The 21,532-nt window shown below is 38.7% G+C and overlaps 3 protein-coding genes across 3 annotated transcripts; 2 read left to right on the top strand and 1 right to left on the bottom strand.

Moving 5' to 3' along the window:
* Positions 1-995: 995 nt before the first annotated feature.
* Positions 996-1,983, bottom strand: LOC135640647 (fasciclin-like arabinogalactan protein 12). The gene has a single exon (XM_065155325.1). It carries the CDS (start codon positions 1,940-1,942, stop codon positions 1,181-1,183), a length of 762 nt encoding a protein of 253 aa, XP_065011397.1. The 5' UTR covers positions 1,943-1,983; the 3' UTR covers positions 996-1,180.
* Positions 1,984-4,117: 2,134 nt separating this feature from the next.
* On the top strand, positions 4,118-7,886 carry LOC103988760 (protein NUCLEAR FUSION DEFECTIVE 6, mitochondrial). Its single transcript, XM_018827233.2, has 3 exons — positions 4,118-4,349; positions 4,451-4,572; positions 7,257-7,886. The coding sequence occupies exons 1-3, from the start codon at positions 4,204-4,206 to the stop codon at positions 7,262-7,264; spliced, it is 276 nt and encodes a 91-aa protein (XP_018682778.2). The 5' UTR covers positions 4,118-4,203; the 3' UTR covers positions 7,265-7,886.
* A 6,138-nt stretch (positions 7,887-14,024) lies between these two features.
* Positions 14,025-20,710, top strand: LOC135640661 (polyadenylate-binding protein-interacting protein 10-like). The gene is made up of 11 exons (XM_065155339.1): positions 14,025-14,413; positions 14,567-14,677; positions 14,812-14,856; positions 16,199-16,271; positions 16,365-16,477; positions 16,563-16,622; positions 16,835-16,882; positions 16,986-17,054; positions 17,889-17,950; positions 18,060-18,119; positions 20,544-20,710. Exons 1-11 carry the CDS (start codon positions 14,174-14,176, stop codon positions 20,557-20,559), a joined length of 897 nt encoding a protein of 298 aa, XP_065011411.1. The 5' UTR covers positions 14,025-14,173; the 3' UTR covers positions 20,560-20,710.
* The last annotated feature ends 822 nt before the right edge of the window (positions 20,711-21,532 follow it).

Raw genomic sequence — 21,532 nt, 5'->3', positions numbered from 1 at the left:
CTGTAGGAGTAATTTATAATTGCTCCTATATAGCATCGATCATAACCGTTGAAGAAATAGTCCAAGTGCCACGTTGATATAGTATCAATTATATAACTATCGGTTTAATAAAAGAATAGTTCAAGTGCTTGTTTGTCATGTTTAGAATTTGAGGTAGGATGTTCAACGCGCGTTTGATTGTATTCTACGTTTCAAGAACTAAATTAAAAATTTTGAGGGTTTCCCTTCTAATTTCGAACACCTAAGATGTTTGTTTTGGCAGGACTAAAGTTTATCAGCTGAATTCAACCAAAGCTATCGTTTGGCTTAGCCATATATAGACATCTTCCTTTCCTAACTTTGTGGTACCCATCATAAACACCACTAGAAGAAACGGAAGAAAGAGCCAACAGCACCAGACTGACCGTATATATCCACTGTATAATTGTCACATATATTTCAAGGTTTTTTTCTTCACTCTTTGATGAAAAACAATGTATTGAAAGCTTAGTTAAGTTGGTGAAGAGGATGCCTCAGCCATTTGGAACATGGATTAATTGCTGGCTCTCAGTACTGTTTGACCCAGTAGTGATCAGTACAGCTATCACTGATCTGCATTCACATTCAGATGCAGTCTTATTTGGGTTAGCAAAAAGTTTACTATTTTAGTCAACTGCTTAGGTGGTGTGGTGGTGGTCGAGTCAAAGATTTAGTTGAATGGATGAATATTTGAGATCTGGTGTCTTCCATTTCAACTAATCAATGTACGCATTCTTTTAGTTCTTCGCTAAATCTACTAATCAATGTACACAAGGGTTGGTAGGTAGCACATCTTTTCCGTTCGACTTTGATAAAAGATGCTTCCAGCTGATCTGTGCCACATTAATTTGACTTGTTGGAATTGTTTCCTTCATGTGTCATCACATGAACACCCAAGAAAGAGTTTGTGTGATTTGCACATGCCCGTGTCACTTTCCTCTTGACTCATTAAATGGAAAACCAATGAAAACCCTAAATGGAGGCTGCAACGAATGAATCATCATGTATTAATGAGGAGGAAATTAACAAAGGAAGAATCTGATGAAGAAAACTCAGTACATGAATGTAAGTAGATAAAGTCGGAGAAGAGCACAACAATGAAGGAGAACACTCGACGAATCCATGCCAAGCAATGATACAGTGGAGTAGGTAGCTCCGACTCCTACAGCAGATTACCAGCTGCAATGCCTAAGACACCAACCGCCGCGATGAAGCTCCACCCTACTCCCCTTCCCTTCAAGCTCGCCCCGGAACGGGTGCTGCCCTCGGAGGGCGAATCAGCACCTTCTCCGGCGGACGAGGAAGGTGGGGAGTTGGGTTTCTTCGTCGACGGCGCTGGGGCCGCTGCCGGAGGCTGTGGGCCGAAGATCTCGTACGGCAGCAGCACCTTCTCGACGGGGTAGACGGCGAGGGGGAATTCGGAGTAGAGCGGAGTGTTGATGGCCGTCTCGACGACGCCGGTGGAGACGTTGGCCTGATTGCTCGTCGTGGTGGTCACGTTGAGCTTGAACACGCCGGTCTTCCCCGACGCCTGCGTCGGCAGCGGGTTGCTCGCGGTCTGGAAAATGGTCAGGCTATAGTAGCGCGGGAGGACGTGGTAGAGCACGAGCTCGACCTGCTCTTGCTGGTTGAGGCTGTTGAGCGTGCCGGCCTTGAGACCGCCGAAGGCGTTGTCGGTGGGGGCGAAGACGGTGAGGCCATTGAAGCTGTTGTTGAGCTGGCTGTTGAGCTGCTCGTCCACCCGGGTCTGCTGCAGGAGGCGTATGAAGGAGTTGAAATTCCCGCCCTTGACGAGGATGGCGGTGAGGTTGAGCGGTCCGGCAGGGGCCGGCGCAGCGGCGGCCGGCTGGGATCGCACCAGGGGCGCGGTCAAGAGAAGCAATGTGGCGAAGCTGAGCACCGCGGAGACTGATGACGAGGCCATGGAGTATGAGGTGGTGGTGAGGGGCAGTGGAAGGAGGCCGGAGGGTCGCATGGTATATAAGAAAGAGAGGGAGAGTATAGCGAGGCTGGAATTAGCTGGCTTTTGGATCCATCTTCAATGCTGAGCACTTGCAATTAAACAATACCTGAGAGAGATTACATGTAGTTGGAACATATTTTTCTTGAAAGAAAGAGAGAAAAAGAATGATGCCTTCAAGTCATTTATGTATTCAAGAGAAGAGATTGCATGTGCAATGAAAAATGAAAAAGAAAGGAATTCTGATAGAATGCTTGGGAGGAGATAAACAAAGAATTCAACAAGTAGTTCTACCTAAACAGCAAAGAAAACTATGTATCATTGATGTTGATGGTTGGTTCCAATTCAAAGCATCAATGTCATCGGGTACGACATCATTTTCAAGGAGACCTTGTTTTCCTTGTGCATCCTGCAAGCATGTCTACACAATGCCACTCTGAATCCATGACTTGGTTTGGAGTCGAGATCTTCTTTTCTGGAGTAAGAGATGACTTGCTTTAAAAACTGGAGAAGGTGGAAGCTTGAATGATATAAGAGCATTATTAGTTGATTGATATGATACAGGCAGCCTGTAGTATCCAGGCAGCTTAGCTAAGCTGCCTGGAGTCACCAACCAACCTGCAGCTGTCAGTTATTCTTTTTCTGCGTTCTCTCCGTTCTTATATTAATCAGAAACAACCCTAACCACTTGGTGCTCTCCCTGCATGCATGCTGCGAAATAGAAAAAGAGTCCAAGTCATGATCGGCAACAATGGGCTTAATTAATTATTGGCAGATATATATCATATCATATCATATCAATCAATGAGACTGAGACATCTGATTCAAGTCCTACTTCAATTAAGTTCAAACTTACTTCAAATTATCCTCAAACTCAATTCAAATTTGACTAACTAAAACCTAAGCTCAAAGCTTATGTTCAAACTCGACCCCAGATTGGAGTTAATTTTGAGTCCAAATGAGATTCCTTTAATGGTATCTAACAATTAAAGTCTTAAGTGAGTAGTCGTGCTTAAATCCATAACTTAAAGAAATCAAGAACATAGTTTAGCCTTTGAGTTCAAAGTCAAATTGAATTCGATCATAAATTTCCATGCTCCGGTTAACCAAAATAAATAAAGAATAATATTGTTCATAAAATTATTCAATAACTTGTTGTACTTTAAATTGTTCAAGTCAGCTACTTGCGATTACTTAATGTGCATAATGATATTACTCAATCAATTTAGGGATCCATAAACGATTTGACCGTTTAAGGGTTCGCGGTTAGGTTTCGTGATTCGTGTTTTTAAGGGTTGCCTCGGAAGCTTCAAATCCAGAACATGTGATGATACCAACATAGAAGTTGATGCTTAGCACTGATGCGGAGCGTTGACGAAAAAAATTCAAGGAAGAAAAATAATGGGCGATTTCGATAGAAACTATCTATTTTTCAAATAATATCTTTAATTAAAACATATACAAACTATCCCTCCACCGTCGCTTGTCGTCGTCTGCTATCCGTGGCTCACCGTCCGCAAGAGAAAGAGAAGGGAGAAGGAAAGAAGAGAAAGAGACAGAAAAAAAGAAGCTGAAGAGAAGATAAAGGAGGAAGAAGGGAGAGCTATGATGATAGTGGGAGAGGGGTAACCAAGGACGGACAGTTTTTTTACAAATTTTTTAACTTGAGGTATTTATTGTTCGAGAAATATTAAAATAATATACTGTTTAATATATATATATATATATATTAAAAAATCTAAATATACAAAAATTATGAGATATCATTAAAAATTAATTTTTTAAATATTTCATAAAAATTTCCAGATATTTCTGCCACAAATAATTTTCTTGTCCACAACATTTGCACAAACCCACAATAAATTTAATTTGGTAGGAACGCAAAAAAATTAAATTAAGTGCGCACACACATATATATCTTAAAAACTTAAATTTAAATTTTATCTCAGTTGCCAATCGACCATTAAATATATACGTATGTCATTTCATTTTAGACTAGTCAATTTTAAATAATGGCTAACCTGAATTTTTTGAATTAATTGGGATAATAGGATAAATTAAGATGTACAAGGGCATCTATGTAATTCTATACAATGAAGGGTTAGACGTGTAAATTGATTTACCTAAGAGAACGGGAACCTCCTTATCCGGGCCGACCCAAATCCCTCGCCGCTCCCTTCGCCTTCCCCGTCCCGCTCGGACGAAGCCCGCTTGCTCCGCCTGACATGATCGTTGCCGTCGCCGCCCGTAGGTTGCTCGACCGGTCGCTTTCCCTCCGGCCCACTGTTGCTGCGAGGATCGGGGCCTCCCGCCCTTCCCTCCGCCCTCTCCCCAGGTCGAGGCCGGCGGCCACTGCCTCTCGGTTCCCAAGGTATCGGATCCCGTTCTTATAGCGATTCGATCTTGATCTTTTACTTTCTCGCCTCTGTCTTGCTTTGGGCGACGATGCTTATCTGTTCTTGAAAATGTAAGGTCTCCCGTTGAGACAAGCTTCTGTTTGGAGTCCCTGCTGCCGATACACAACGCCACGGCCTCGGCATTGATGACATCAATGCTCACCATTTCCCGCAGAGGTTCTGGGTGGCTTTCTGAAGGTAAACTCCAAACCCTTCTTTGGCTGCATTACGCTAATCTTCTTGTAATGGTGGTTGCATCCAATTGCTTTCAGCGATTTGTTTTCTTGTATTTGCAAGTTAATCGCCAGTTATCATAGATGTAAATTGATTATTTGTTCTTCATTTAATGAATCACCTATAATTGCATCGTTTTCGGCTTGTTCTTTGGTTTCTTCTGGTGATGCTACTCTGCCACCTTCTGAGTTAATGGCTATATACTTATGTGATCCGTTGTGTCTTTCGTGGTTATGGATAAGTTTCTGCTTGCAGAGGAATTAAGCAAAGGTCTACTAGGCATTCTTCTCTTCTGTTGGAATTTATGTGAAAAATCTTTAGTATTTGTGAGCGACCAATCAAATGATTACTAATAGTTAGTACTTCTTTGAGTCTTGCCTACTTTTGTGCCTCAAGGTTAACACTACAAGGGAAAAAGAAAGAAAATACACATCATGGAGGTGAATTTCCTTGCTGTGAGATGCATTTCATTTCCCAGAAAAGAATTTATGGACATTTTAATATTAGTTATTACATTATAGTGATGGTTTTTAAATTATTTCAAACCATAAGGATGAGATTTGCAAAAGCAGATAAGTAGCTTATATTGTATTCTTTATGGTTGCCTATGGACTCCAAGTGAAAATAAGAAGGCTTTATAGAGTATAAAAGTGATAGAGATAAAATCATCTAAGATGCATAGGTATGTGAACTTGTTAATATGAATATTTGTATATATAAGGGTGCTAGATCCTTCTTGGTTATAGCTCTCTTTCTTGTAGAGTATGTTGGCCATGTTGAAGTCTTATATTATGTCACATCTCTTTATGATTGATTCGATCAGATTAATCTCTTTGGTGCCATAATTTAGATTTTTTTCTTTCTTTTCTTTTTTGTTTAAAGTAAAAAAAGTCATACTGATTTTTCTACATTCAACCAGCTGGGAAGAATGATGACGTGTGACAATTACTAGGTGGAATCTAGCAAATAATTTATCTGATCTTCTCAGAAATACAGGTTGGCATAATGAAAATTTTATCTTTTTCTTGGTTAAATATCTAGTTATGTTGTTCACCTTCTGATTGATTTGGCTATTTTCCAAGATCAATTTTCTAGAGGATTAAGCACCTATATCTGGTCTGGAGCAGGAACTATAAATAAACATGTGTAATCATGTTCTATATATTTTTTTTACTTGGGCGGTTGGACCAATGCTTAGCTTATGGGCTTTAGATGGTAAAAGTGAACAATCGTTTTAGTAAACTGCAATAAAAAAAATAAAGATATTGCTTTTTGTAGTAATAATCCCCTATTAGTGACTCGCCCCAAATTTCAGTAATGGTAGAATGATAGTGAATAATAGATATCCAGAATAGCAGACCTTGCATTGTAGAGAACATATGTCCTATCGGAGGGCTTGTTTGTAATTTTTGGATTGGGGATGTTCTGCTTGAATGGAAACATGCACTTGTTGTATGTACTGGAGGGGACTTTTGGTAGCTTATGCCTGAAGTTCTTTTTTTCTGACTGTCAATGCAAGTGTTTTTTAGATTTCCTCTTACTGGGAAATGGGAATCATATAAATGCAAGTGTTCACTGTCATTCTAGGTTCACAATTAAATTGAACTTCTGCATCATTTGAGATGCCATTGGCAAAAGACTTTCTTTTTTCGACTAAGTGACCTAGGCTTCAGAACTATAATGTCTTTGCTTTCCTTGAATATATGTATATTTCTTTTAAGTTCAAGATGACTCATCCTCTAAAATATTAAGTCTAGGCCAAAAGCTTGTTCCCTTTGTGTGACGATTGCAGTGCTGTATTTTTGAACTCTTAATTTGATGTATCAGCAAATTTAAGGAATATACTGATATATTGTATTTACATCAGCTGGCAATGATGGTGTATGATGACTATCCAGTGGGTCCAAGCAATAATTTGGTTTCAGAACTTCCTGCTTATTAAGACAAAGGTAGCTTGTTAAGACATGGAAGGAACTCACATTGGTTTTGTGAATTTCAGCTAGATGAACCACTAAAGGTTCTTCCCCATCTTGTTGTTCTCAAGATTTTCTATATTGTTTGTTAGTTTTATGGTCTTCAGATATTCTCAACATATCTTCCTCATCTTCCGGCATGCTTCCACAACAAAAATAAAAAAAAGGTGTCATTTGCATTCTTATTTATCATGCTGGTGCCTGATTTTTGTTAATTGTTGTCTCATCAGTATCAACAGCTTAATTTTTGAAATAATGTCATAATTATTGGACGATTCACATTGGAAATGCTTCTTTTTTTTCTTTGTCAAACATCAATGTTGAATTGAATCCAGTTGCCTTGTGTTTTTGCTTATTCTGTTTGTTGGATCTATGAGATGTGTTTCTGATATCTTGTATTTGCTAGCTGACAATCGCTGGTTAATTTAGTTGTGATTTGTGGAAACTTGGTGATTTCTCATTTGTTTTGGTCTGCTGTTTCTTATCATGAAAGGCTTTTGAACTGGAATTACTGTCTCTCTTGCTATTTTATCCCCTTGATGCCACAACTTTTTTTTTTATTTATCTGAATCGAAGTTTTATTGTAAATGAAAATTCTGCATTGTTGTTTACTATGATTATGGTGATCTTTCCACATTTGAAGTTGTAGCTTAGAGAGTTTGTCTTGTATTGCAGATGGATGAGTCTTAATTTATTTGAGGACGCTGCACTGGACATGGAATTGTGGATTTCTTGGTAGTGGAAGATTTTCTTGGAGCAATTTATTCCTTTTACTATTGGTTTCATCTATTGGACAGGATTAAATGGTATGAATAAAGTGATACTAGTTGGAAACTTGCAATTTTGGCTGTCTTTTTTCTGTGAGATTTTGCAGCAGCAAAGCAGAATGTTATCTTGAACAGTCACAACATTAACATCATCAGTTAGCTCAGTTAGCTGGTGATTTGCATTAGGCTGTAACTGAACTGTGTTAAGCAAAATGATATATTATCACAGATAAAATTATAAACGAGGTGTTTGATGTAATGTTCATATATGTTCGTATCTTTCGATTTTGTTCATGTTTTGAACAACATGTAGAGGGTTGAAAATAGACTTGAAAATAGACTTGCTAGTCATATTTTGGTTGGTTTTGATGATCATTTTAAGCCTATGAACGAAGGTTGTGTTATATGAGCACTTGTGGGCATTTCAGTTTATAGTGGGTCATGTTGGAACCTTTGTTATGCGATTGTTCAGAGCTTATGAAGTTTATGTTTGTAATTTGTATTGGTTATGAAATGTTTATTGAAATGGTTGCTTGTAGATCCCGAGTGAAATGTTTTCTCTAATTTGTTTTATCTTTTGTATGTCTTAAGGGATCATATGAGATTTCGGGGGGGTTGACCTTTGTAGATAGAATCGTAATAGTGTTGCATGACTTAGGCAAAACCAGTTAAGTTCGTGACATTTGGTCTCAGAGCGGGATAAGCACATATAGGAAATAATTTATATATGAATGAATTCGGTGCCCTTATAGAGTCCAACAAACATAGATATGTTATAACTAGTTATAACTAAGTCGATATGTTATAACTAGTTATAACTAAGTCTTTTTGGGCGATAGGGCTGCAAAGGGGGAAATGACTCTTCTCTTATAGCTAATTATCTAAAAAACTCCCTCCCTTTATAGCGTTTTCAATGCATTTGGATGAGAAACTGTTTCTGCTCCATAATACGTTGAGTCAACTAATCATTCAACTACTTTCCCAAATGCACTTAGTCTTGCTTGATAACATGTAAACGTGGGAGACCTAGTGGGGCTGCGTTGAGGGTAGTCGGTATGTGCGATTGTTTGTGAGGGAAACGAGCATGGAAATGTAGGGAAATGAGTCGCTTAGAAGAGTAGGCATTTGATATTGCTATTCAGAGGAATGACCAACGTTCGCGTGAGAGGCATCACGAGGACAAGCAAGCTGGGAAGAATGCGTAGCGCACAAAGGTTGGGATGGTTGAGTTCGAGTTACGGCTCGATGTTAGCAATTATACTTGATGATGCTCAAAGTAAGCGGGGCACTTGGTAAAGGGTGAGATCGTGTAAAGTGGGATGAGTTACTTAGTGACCGAAAAAGTTGTGTAAAGCTCATAGAAATGAGGGGAATTGTTAACTCGAAAAATTCATTACTCATGCAAGGGCTTGTATGCGGACGATGGAATGTTTGTGGATATCCCAAGGTGACCGAGACTCGATGTCATGGAGCATTGAAACTTTCTCTTCGATATGGGAAGGATATGTTCGTAAGAGGCTGAAGTGTGCACCGAGTTCATTATGTTGTTAGGTCTTGAGGGGTGCAACAGGGGTTGTACTAGCGAGGAGTCGTAATCTAGCAAGTGTGTTTGTGGGGACAGAATAATGCACAATTTGTTTAGCAAGGCGGAGTAGTCCAAGGGGATGGTGGCTTTCAAAACTTCTATATGAAAGGATGCGAAGAGAGAAATTGCTCTAATGGGACAAATATCCAGGAGGGATAAATCCCGGTTCTCTAGAGGGAGAATCATGTGCAACGAACCATACATGTTGAAGAGTACCTCAAGACAACAACTCCACAAAGCTCAACGGATCGAGCGAGTAGTGAGGAGTCATTGCATGATCTTGTATAAGGTAATGCATTGGTGGATGCATTACGAGATCAAATGGAGCAGCGACCCAAGGCAACACCAAATGAAGACACACTTGCAGTCGATATGAAGATTGAATTCAACGGAGGGTTGACCCGTGGAATGGTGGGCACAAGGGCCACCATCAACTCAATGCAAACCAAGGAGCGGAGTAACTTGAGTGTAAATTGGTGAAGTACCCAAGCCACATGAAGGGAGTCGATATAGAATATGAAACATGGAGTGGAGGCACGAAGCTTTCTTTGGACAAAGGTAACGGACATGAACTCTTGCAGAGGTAAGAACGGGATCATGTCGTTCCATGGGACCTTCATTTTGATGGAGCAGACCCATCTTGCATAGTGCCAAAGACAAAGGGAGCTTTGAGGCACATGCACCTTATCTCGGAGAAGTATTTGACGGAGGGACCAACACGACTCAACTTGTGGAGGTGAAGTTGGGGTCAGAAAGCCTTGATACGAGTCAAGAGGACGCAAAGACGTGTACTCTTGAAGAATATGCATAGTGTTGTCATTCGAGTTGACATGAAGGAAGTGGTGCATAATGGAGATTGTGCTGGTGGGGGCAAAGGCCTAGGATCCAAACAATGGTGCGCACCAATTTCAATGAAGTCTGTGGACTTCGGGAGCTGCTAGGTGATGGATTGTCCTAGAGCTGTGTTCGTTTGGGTGTGACCCGAGAGCGGGTGGATGAAGGTCGATTGTCGAAGGAGCAAACATAATTGAAGGTGGAAGAGGCCCTGTGATGTGTTGGCAAAGGCCATACATAGAGGGATTGTAATCCGAGTTCATCCCATAATGATCAGAATGCAATGAAGATATTACCAAGATGTGACATGGTGTAGTGGATCATGGTGGATAGTTCGTGGCAATGCGATAGATAGACAACTAGTCCCGTGAGGGACTAGATCATACAAAGGTATGATCGGGAGCTACTGAGAGCTCCATTTTGGTGAACAATACGATGACAAGAAGGGCTATGAATTTAAGGAATGAATGTCATGGTTTCGTAGAGGCGTGTCTTTCGTTTGTTTATCGAATTTTGCATCGGATCAAAGCCTTGGTCATTAACATATGGGGGCTGTATACCACCTAGGGAGAATTTTGAATGCAAGTACTAGTAAGTCCCATGAGAGACTTGATCATGCAGAGATATGATTAGAGCGGTTGGAGAGTTGGACTGCTCTAGAGCTCATATTCACTTAAGAGAGCTCGATAAGTCAGAGGATAAGGTCGAGTAAGCGAACATTGCTACCAAGGAAGCTAAGGAGAACAAAATCAGCGTGAGCCCTGCAACATGATGGTGGAGGCTGTACATGTGAGTTATAGTTTGTCTTTCCATCGATCAAGGGGAACTTTTCGGAGAACACAAAGGTGTTGAAGCAAGTGGTCGAAAGGGGCGAGGAAGCGATGACAAGTCTAGAGAGACTTAGCTACCAAAAACCAAGCATCGATTAGAATGAAGGTGGACTCGGAGAAGTGTCATAATGTTGCGAAGGTGGATCTATTGATCACGAAGAAAGGGATGTAGACGCAATGAGATGAATAGTAGGGCCATGGGCATAACAATGCCATGGTACCGCAGAGGCAAGACTTCCATGGAGTCATCGTTCCCTTGCTCTCGTGGAGGGAGGCTCTCATGGAAGGAGAGCGCTTAGTCATGAAAGGGGCCGTAGATGTGTAAAATGCAAAGACAAACTCCAAGTACTGAGACAAGGTTGAAGGGCATAGGCCAAGAAATTTTGTAAGACCAGTGTCAATGTGCTTCTCATCAAAATAGCAAAAAGTGGATGACTTCGAGTCAATGTAAGAGTGCTCGATTAAGGAACGTAGAAGACAGTACGTGGTGCTGTACCTTTGATACTCAAAGGAGTAGATGACAGAGATGATGAAGAAAATGGTATAATCCCAGAGATGACAAAAACTATTAGAGACTTGCTCCAAGTTGGGATGAAAACTTCTTGCCGCCTAGAAGTTCAATGACATTGAGAAAGTAAGTCACAATAGCCAACTCAACGCAATGAGTGCAAACACTTCGAGTGCTTTAAAAGTGTGAGCAAAGAGTGGGCGAAGGCTAGTAACCAACTCGATGCATGAAGTACAATCCTCGAGAAGGCGGGCTAACTCAAGTAACCTTTGCCTTCTCAACTCTTAAAAGAATGAGTGAAACCGAGTACCTCAATTATTTTATTTATCCAATAGAGGAGTTCTACATAGGTGCAAAGACCATTCGAATAAACTTAAGGGAAGACAATAGTTGTTAAATTCTCACCAATGCTATTGAGAGTATATTATATGCTTCATTTCCCAACAGAATGCCAATCAAAAGCGGAAGTGATGCGAACTTACTTGGAAGTGATAACTAAGTGGAAGAAAAGTCGATGGGCAAATTTTACGGAAAAAAGACTCGAAAACTTTAAAATCTACGAGGTGATACTCGTTAAAGTTCCAACAAGCATCCTCCAAGTTCAAGTAGCATGAGGTATTCAAGAGACTAGTGCATTCCAAGGATGGTATTTTCCTTCACCCGAGGGATTCGCAAGAACCAACAGGGATTAGCACAACTCAACCGACCCCACACCAGAGTCAGGGACATTGGTGAGTTGAAGTAGCATGGTAAATCAAAGATCGACTATTCAACAATAGCGGTAAAGTGCAGTTGGGAGTCAAGAGACGCATTGCAGTTGGAGTAGAACATTGAAGACTTAGTAAAGACGAAGAAATGCAGCGTTTACAAAGGCATCGACGAGGACGTTGAAGGAATAAGTGAGGGAAGAATGTCACGGATAGAATTGTAAACGAGGTGTTTGATGTAATGCTCATATATGTTCGTTTCTTTCGGTTATATTCATGCTTTGTACAACATGTAGAGGGCTAAAAGTAGGCTTAACAGCCCTATTTTGGTTGACTTTAGTGGTCGCTTTAAATTTGTAAATGAAGGTTGTATCACGTGGACAGTTGTGGGCATTTCAGTTTGTAGTGGACCATTTTGAACCATTTGTTGTACGACCGTTCATAGTTTATGAAGTCTATGTTTGTAATTTGCATTAGCTATGAAGTGTTTGCTGAAATGGTTACTTGTGAATCCCGTGTGAAACGTTTTCTCTAACCTATTTTTTCTTTTGTAGGTCTTGAGGGATGAATCATAGGAGGTTTGGGGGATGTTGAATTTTGCGAACAGACACACTAAGGTGTTGCACGACGTAAACAAAACTAACTAAATTCATGACACTATAATTTTAGGGTTAGTAAAAGAGAGTCCTCGTGTCATCAACTGAGATATGCTATACATAGCTATACATATTAGGTTTCGGGCAAGATGAACAATATTAGTTATTAGTATCAGCACATGAAACGAGAATTGATAGTCTTAAAGAGCAGGAATATCAGGAAGCATTGGAATATAAAAGAGAGACAGAGATCTTAACCTCTTGAGTGTGCACAGAGCACCTTGAAATCAAGTCTATAGTATTTATCTTGTTAAATCTATAACTCTTAATGTTTTATTTTATTTTTTCTTTGTATTATGGATATCATTTATATATTAATGTTTTTAAGCATGCGGCCCACAAGAAATTGTTAGTCTTAGTGGATATTGCATGGTTTTGTCCCTTTGGATTGTACCTTCAAAAATATCATAGAAGTGACTTTTTGGCATTTAATGTCCTGGTTTTCTTTCTCCTCAATTAACGTGTGAGTAAATGTGCTTGGGCCCCTAACATAGAAACCATTTTGTTCCTATTGGGGTGGATCAAAAAAAAAAAAAAAAAAAAGAGAAGAAGAAGGATAGAAGTGACACACCCAGGAGGCCGTTGTTCTATTACGCCTCATTTCATATGAGACAAAAAAAAAGTGATTATCAATCCTTGATGACATTTTGGGCTTTTAGATTCATAGGCGTAAATTTACCTTGGTTCAGTTCGATCACATTCCGGTGGTAGATCTTTTCATTGTTTCTCTTTTCGTCTCACGGAGGCAAGATGAGCAGGGAAACTTGTATCAGGTATATGAGACCCATTGTGGGAGGGGAGCTACTGGCTTCCATGATCAGGAGAATTAGATTACATTCTTAAATGTGTATAAGACCTAATCTTGTGTTCTTGATGAGCATTATATGTAATATTGCTTCCTTGGGTTCTCCATTTCCACTCTAGTAGACTCCAGCTCGAACGGGACCCTTCAAGGCCTCTGGCATGTGCTGAACGTTTTCCTCCCGCTGCTCTTACTCGTATGATGAATGGAGACACGAAAGGCGGGCCCATTGGTTCACAAGTGGGCTCAGGACGTCTGTTAGCACAAAAGTGTACTTTTGCTTCGGACGAGCGGGTGCGGCAGATCTCGTCAACTCCCCTTCTAGCTGAATCGCTACCCAACGTCCTACCTAATTCGTGATTCGTAAGCCTAGTTGGCCCATCTTAAGAAAGAAGGCTACTTAGAGACTATCTAATAGGAAAATAAGGGTCCCACCTTTTAAACGCTCTGATGACGAGAAACGTAGGAAAGGTTGGTAGACTTTTAGCTGATATAGGAAAGGCTGTGTGATTCGTGTATCTCGCTTCGCACCTCACTTTTAGCTCGCAAAGAAAGCAATAAACGGGAGTCATCTACTGGTAGGTGGGAGACGTAGTGTACAACTACTCCGACTCGCTGCTACAACGGCTCTCCCCACTACCATCCGAAACAACGAGACGAGAGCAAACCTATTAAATGGAGCGACGTCTGCAGCAGCACCTCATTCCATAGCTCTCCATTTTGTAACCGAAGCCTTCCCATAACTCTCTCTCTCTCCTCCGCCTCTTCTTCCGTCCGTTTTATGTCGTCTTTTAATTGGAAGCGGCAGCAGCGGCAGGGAAGGATTCATCTCTGCTTTACCATCTCTTCCATCCTCCGATCGGGAATTAGCGTCTGCCATTCCGTGTCGCAGCGGCGGAGGAGATGGCCGCAGTTGACGATCGGGATGGCACGGACCGTCCGGCCGACGTCGCCGACCTGAAGGACCTGACCCACGCGCTCTCCAAATTAAACCCCTCGGCCGAGGAGTTCGTGCCGTCCTCCCGCCGGCCCGCCGCCACGCGACTCTCCGCGGAGGCGCCGGCCTTCGTGGCCTCGATGCGCCTATTCGGGATGATGATCGACGGCGACGATGGGTCGTCCTGCAATCATCAGCCTCGCTGGGTAACCGCTTCCTCTCTATTTTGCACCTCTTTGCTGCGATCGTACCTTGATGCGGGGAAATTGGAAGGGTTCAGGGTTTTGCTTTGATTTCCTAGCAACTGGGGCAGATTTAAAGGAGATAGAATCATAAACCTTAGGATTTATTTTGCACAGAGGAAGTACAATTACGATCAGAGGCCGAGGAAGGTTAATGACAGAGTTCATGGAGCACAGAAAGGGGACTGCATCAGGCGAACTGTCTATGTTTCTGACATTGATCATCATGTAAAGCCATCTAAGAATCTTTCCTTTATTTCCTTAATGGCTACCAATTTCTGTAATGACTATAAATTGCTAGCTTCACTTAAGATATTGGACTCAGAAACTTCTTAAACCACACTATGATCAATATGCTCCAGGTCAGTGAAGAACAGCTTGCTGCATTATTTGGAAACTGCGGGAAGGTAATTTCCTCCAAATATACTCAAATTAACGAAATCTATAGTTTCATTGTCACTAATGTTTGTGAATTGATGTGACCTTGTGATATTATTTATTTTCATCATTAGCTTGTCTTCCTCTATATTGAATATTATGCAACACTTTTGATTATTGCAATGACATGATTGAAACAATATACCAATTGTCGATGAACTAGCCACCATTTTGTTATATTTGACCAATTATGATATAGTTCATGGCTAGATTGTGTAGTTTCAAAATGCATAACAGGATGATTTGAGTTGGTCAGATTATAGCTAGTATGATTCAAGAATCCTCACTAACCTTCTCTAAGTACCTCTTCACGTTGCAGTCTTAATGAAATGTGTCACATAAGGGACCGAATTGCGTTTGGTTATTTTTCTGCTTGCGTTCAGTTATGGAAGTTTGTCTTGGTTCAAACAGATCTTCTGCCTAACATCACTTTTGTACTGAGTAGTAGTACTCTTTGCTTGTCCTGAGAAATTAACAATATTAGCAAATGCATATATTTTGGCCAGAAAGAGGTATTCCAAGTGTGAGAGGAGATTTGAGTTAGTTTATAAGACTAGATGTGCTTATTACTATTGTCTTGGACTTAAGTATTTTGGATTATCTGATTTAAGTTCATTATGTTAATGATTTAGTTATCCTATTGTATCAAATAAATTATAATAATTTCGGGCTGCCTGGTGCAGATCCATCAAGTCAGTAATGAATCAATTATCCAATCAGACCAGTTATCCCATCTGGTTGGATTCTAACAAATTGTATCAAGACACATCTAGTACAGTGTGCACAAATGGTGCAACTCATAGGAGATTCCATGTTATGTTTAGGTCTTGACCAGAACATAAATATTTCAGTTTCATCTCACACCTGAGAATAGATTTGAGTTGCTCGTAGGGCTAGACAAATATATTACAATTAATTTGGGCTTAAATATTTTAGATCATGTGGTTTATAGACCTATCAAATTAGTGGGCCAGTAATCTCATGAGACCAAGTTCTGACATCAAATGTGATCTAGCTGATCACATGGAAGTTCATTTTATCTAGAGTATTGATCTTCTATGCAACTACATAAAATTTGTAGGTAATATCTAATTTTAGTGTACGACTCTAAAGTTTCCAGAGCAACTCTGTCCATATAATGTATCTTCCACTTCCCTTCCTCCAAATGTCAGCACACTCCGGAGCTACTCACATTTTATTATTATTTACTTGTTCTTCCTAATATGTTCCCAGATTCCATAGTTAATTTTGTATCATTTTTTAATGCATGTAACTGATTTCTCTCACTATTTTGAACCTTGCATGCTGAAGGTATTGGACTGCCGTATATGTGGTGACCTGAACTCTTTCCTCCGATTTGCATTCATAGAGTATGCTAATGAGCGTATGTTGACCTACTTCACCCATAATTCTTTGTGCTCAGTTAGTATCTATGTGCTTCTTGGATGCAACCATGATTTTCTTAATTTTCCTGCAGATGGTGCAAGACAAGCACTAGATCTTGATGGAACTGTTCTTGGTTATTATCCTGTCAAAGTCATGCCATCAAAGACAGCTATCTTGCCTGTGAATCCAACATTTCTTCCACGGGTAAGCATATTCATTATCACCATATTTTTGTTCATCTTTATGGATGGGTTTCTGGAAGTATTCACAGAATTGAAGCTGAATACAGTCTGAAGATGAAAGGGAAATGTGTGCAAGGACAATTTATTGCACTGATATTGATAAACAGGTAGGCAGAACACTTCTGACTTGTTATGACTGCTTTAACGCTTTCAAAAACTACAATATTGTGGATTTCAGAACCAAGCATTTGGAACGGAAAGAGGCTGATTGTTTATGTTTGATAACACAGAAATTAGTTTTATCATGCAGTGTCGATGAATTTGTTTCTAATCAGCCTTAATTTCTGTATCACTAATGATGGTAGTACGTCTTTTACAGATTCGTCAGACAGATTTAAAAGGTTTTTTTGAGTTATTTTGTGGTGAGGTTAGCACATTTTCCTTCAATCTTGTTATTTTCTGATAGATTTGTTGAAATAGTCATGTTTGTAGCGGTTGTTTCCTTTGTAACACTGATGTTTCCTGTGCAGGTTTCTCGTCTGAGGATTTTAGGTGATCATCTGCACTCGACTCGCATAGCATTTGTTGAGTTTGTTGAGGTAAATTGTGTTATTCTGTTGCAATTTCTTTGTCTAATGTTCCTATGCACTCGACTCGCATAGCTACTATTTGTTCCTCTGCATGCTGTGCAGAATTCATTTTCATATATGATGGAAAAGTAAATGTAGCTTCTTTTCATATATGAGCTTTGTAGAAGTACCTTTCTGCTCGAAAAGATTGCCAAAAAAATTAAGTAAAGCTCAACATTTCCCCTTAAATTAAGTTGGATACATAAGTTGGCAGAGATCATGAACAAACTGAACTAGAATGATTCCCTTTATTGAAATTGTTCAGATTACATAAGTTCAATATTTTTGTAAGTCAACAATGATCACTATATCCAGATTCTAATGTTATTAGGCAGGAAAGAACTTCATACTAAATTTTCATTACATCCTAAAAGGTTTTTTTGATACCATGTTAGGGGTTATTTAATACTCAAAAACTCGAGAATGTCCTTGGGTATTAAAGTCAACTGTTGAACAGTTACGTATGCAAAGGAAATTTATATACATGTATTGTAAGCTTTGAACAGTTTACTGTTGGTGGATCTACATTTCAAAGTGAATACACAAGTAAAAACTAATAATAATTTAAATTGTTAATGATACCATAATTAAGGTTCCCCAATGGTCGCAAAGAAACTTATGTTTATGCATTGAAGCCTTGATATTCCCATAAATTCACATTTATATTGCAAAGATATTTCATAATCTCTCTCTCTCTCTCTCTCTCTCTGCATATGTGTATATTTTCTTGAGTTTGTCTGCATGATCGAGTTATGTGCTATTTTCCATCACTGGAGGACGTTCTGCTGACACGTGCTTTGGCAGGTGGAGAGTGCTCTTGCAGCTCTTAATTGCAGTGGAGTGGTTCTTGGAGCCTGTCCCATTAGGTAGCTCCTCATCTTACCACCCAATTAATCATAGAAAAATGGGAAACAATGTTACTGTTTTCACTATTTTTCTTTATAACTAGCTTGCCCCTGCTTTTGTTCACTTCAGGGTTAGTCCTTCGAAGACTCCAGTAAGGAGTTCTCTCCCAACCGACAAAACGATCATGCGGTAATCTGCACCTCTTCTAAATTCAAGCTTATGCACCACCATCTCTTAGGGGGGAATTTATGCTCTCGGAAGACCTCATAGTTCCTGTATTAACTGTCTTTAACTTCATTTAACCAAAAAATTTGTGGCCTCCCGGGTTGCTTCTTAGACTGGACCATTTTATGAGTTTGAAGCTATCATTTATCTTTGTTCTATTTATTCATTCCTCGTAAGACAATGACCCTCGTTCTCAAGAAGAAACGGGCTTTGATCTACCTATCTATTTTTTGACATAGAAAGGTACACTTCTGTGATGGCTATTGAGGTCAAAATTATTATTTTTGTTGGAAAGAAAATTCTCATTTTTGATTTGACATTCTGCTTCAATGGTTTCATAACCAGTATTTAACTGTCTGCTTTAGTTTGTGTTTCTAGCTAGTCATTCTCGAGCAGAAATTTATGATACCATCCTCCCATATAAATGAAAGCATAATTGAGCTGCTGTACTATATATATATATATATATATAATGTTTATATATATAATGTATATATATATAATGTATATATACATATATAAATATATGTATATATATATATGTATATATTATGTATATATGTAATCACATCAAATATTTAAGTTAGGAATTGATTTTCTTTCCTTATTTATTATTATGATTTAAGGAAATCTTAATCTACTTCCTTTGTTTGTTGATATGAATTAAAGAAATAATTATTAAGTATTCCAAATATGATGATATCATATTTGTTAGTATATTAAATAAAAATAATTTATATTAAATAAATATAAAAATTAAAATAAATTTTTCTTAATAGAGGCTCACCTCCTCCTATTTAAAGGGAGGGATTTCTCTCCTTCGCCACTCACCTAGTGGCAGCGGGAGGAATGAGGAGTTATACTCTGTTGACAAGAGGTAGGTTTCCTTACCTTTCTTAAATTTAAAAGTTTTAGCTTTTATTTTGATTCTTTAAATGTTAAAAGTTTTATAGTTTGAAAAATATGTATCAATTCTTTAAATGTCAAAATTTTTACATTAAAGTAATTAGTTAAAGTTTTCATACTATTCTTTGACCCATGATTAAGGTTTTTATTGTAGAGTTAAATATGTTAAAAATATATTTGTTTTATACAATATTTTCTGTATTATAGTTTATCTTTAATCTTATCTTGATTAAAATCTTGTTAGATTAGAATATATTATCTAAAATCTTTTTTGATATTTTTTGATTTGAAATTTAAAATATATTATTCTGAATGATTTAAAATATGACTAGAATATGTTGAAATTTTATATGTGTTGAAAACATGATTTTTTTATTTGAATTTAGAAGACTATTTCCTTGTATTAAAACTTATCTCCCAGTCCCTCTTTTAATGTCTTATGATTTCTAATCAAATTTAGAACGTTATTTCCTTGTATTAAAGCTTTTCCCCTCATCTATCTTTTAATGCATTATTATGTTTTTATTTATATTGTTAATGGGTATATGCTATGATATGAAATTGGATATTAATTGGAATGAAATTGCTCACAGGCCAGGCCCAACCCACGGGTCAGGCCTTGGCCCGTAGGCTACCCCAGCCCAACCATTATGGGCGGTCACATGCGACGCACATGACTAGTCCATGGGCCAGCCCAATTTTGTGTAATGCATTCTCAATCATATATAATACACATTACCAGTAGATGGACTGACTCAATTTAGCCCAATATTATTGTTAAACTTGAGCCCAAATATTGATTGAACTAAACTAGACTTGATTAGTCTAGATCAATTCAGGGTGATTCCGAATTGATTGACTTATTCAAGTTAGTTTAACCTAAATTGAACTTAATCTAGTCTAAATCATACTAGTCTAGGGTGGTTCCAGACCAGTTAAATAAGGATTAGAGATCAGTTCAGTTAGGCTCTAGTAAATCGAGTTCAATTGAATCGATTAAACTAGAGTTCAAGTCAATTGAGGGCTAATTTATATTATTTGATATTTATGATATTTGAAAGAGACGTTTTAAATATGTTATTTCATCCCGAAATGGACATGACTAGTGTGAGATTATATTATTTTCCTGCCGAGAGTAGGTAGGACGATTCCCTTCGGGGATTAGCGGGCCGTCAGACGTGGCGGTTGGACGGTTCCTCCTTCCGCTGTTGGGAGGAACGTATCCCCACTTTAGCGGGTGTGGGACACCACTCCATCCGTTGTTGGGAGTGTGATATGAGTTTGCCTCCATCCGCTGTTGGGAGAACACAAACTCATCCCGTAGGATAAAAGCTTCTCCATCCATTGTTGGGAGAGTGCTCCTTCGGGTATTTGATATACGCCAATGGGATGATTGATTGAATTTTGATCATGTATATATTTTGAGTTGACTTTTGGGTTCCTACTTAGCTTTGCTGAATTTTCTTTGTTTTTGATTTTCAGAGCAGCCTCCCTCTAGTACTAAATTGGATTCCAATGGAGAGCTAGGTAGAGCCACTTGGATGATTCTTGAAGTTAACATCACTATGTTTACTTTTTTATTGATGATTCGATGAATAAATGGATTGTAATAAATGTCTATGAATGATGAATAAAGTGATGTTTATCTATTTGGCCTAAATGTGTGGAAAGATATATATATAAAAAAAAAATCCAGGATGTGATAATATGTATATGTATATATATATATACATATGTATATATATATACATATGTATATATGTATATATGTATATGCATATGTATATATGTATATATATGTATATATATATATACATATGTATATATGTATATATGTATATATATTTATATATACATATATACATATGCATATACATATATACATATGCATATACATATATATATATATACATATATATATATACATACATATATATATATACATACATATATATACATGATTAAGGTCTATTTTAACTTTTGTGGTTTTGACAATGAACCTCTTAAACTTTTATGATTTACTCATGTTTAAAATAACTCGTATATTTAAAAAAACTTAGTTGAGCCCATTCTTCCCTCTCGCTATTCTTCGTTCCCCTTGCTTCACCGTTAGTGGCGTCGGAAGACACTAGCGGTGGTAGAGACGGGACATGAAGGTGAGTGGGGTGGGGTGCCAGTTTAGCCCGATCAAGGAAGAGCCGATCGACGATTGCTTGCCTTCACAACAAAGTTCGTAATCTGTCACCACGAATCCACCCTCGGGTGTACAAGAAAGCGCCCTGGGAATTGATGGTCCGCTCCAGCTACCTCCCCCAGGGGTGTGTCCGCCTCCTCATCACACTGATGTCGAGAACATCAAGTGGTTCCTCAACCTATACATTACATGGAGACCATATATACGAAGACAAAGAAAGAAAGTTACAAGCTATACATTCAAGCATAAGGTACAAAAATAAAAGTTCTGTAGTGCC

The sequence above is a fragment of the Musa acuminata genome, chromosome BXJ3-6 (assembly GCF_036884655.1).
Source record: "Musa acuminata AAA Group cultivar baxijiao chromosome BXJ3-6, Cavendish_Baxijiao_AAA, whole genome shotgun sequence".
NCBI lineage: Eukaryota > Viridiplantae > Streptophyta > Magnoliopsida > Zingiberales > Musaceae > Musa > Musa acuminata.
The sequence above is the reverse complement of the archived record's forward strand: the minus strand, read 5'-3'. Positions and strand labels throughout refer to the sequence as shown.

Coding starts and splice junctions, on each gene's coding strand:
- LOC135640661 (XM_065155339.1), top strand. CDS start 14,174: ATGGCCGCAGTTGACGATCGGGATGGCACGGACCGTCCGGCCGACGTC. Junction 14,678..14,811: donor TTTCTGACATTGATCATCAT/GTAAAGCCATCT, acceptor AATATGCTCCAG/GTCAGTGAAGAACAGCTTGC. Junction 16,478..16,562: donor ATCCAACATTTCTTCCACGG/GTAAGCATATTC, acceptor AGCTGAATACAG/TCTGAAGATGAAAGGGAAAT.
- LOC103988760 (XM_018827233.2), top strand. CDS start 4,204: ATGATCGTTGCCGTCGCCGCCCGTAGGTTGCTCGACCGGTCGCTTTCC. Junction 4,350..4,450: donor ACTGCCTCTCGGTTCCCAAG/GTATCGGATCCC, acceptor TGAAAATGTAAG/GTCTCCCGTTGAGACAAGCT.
- LOC135640647 (XM_065155325.1), bottom strand. CDS start 1,942: ATGGCCTCGTCATCAGTCTCCGCGGTGCTCAGCTTCGCCACATTGCTT.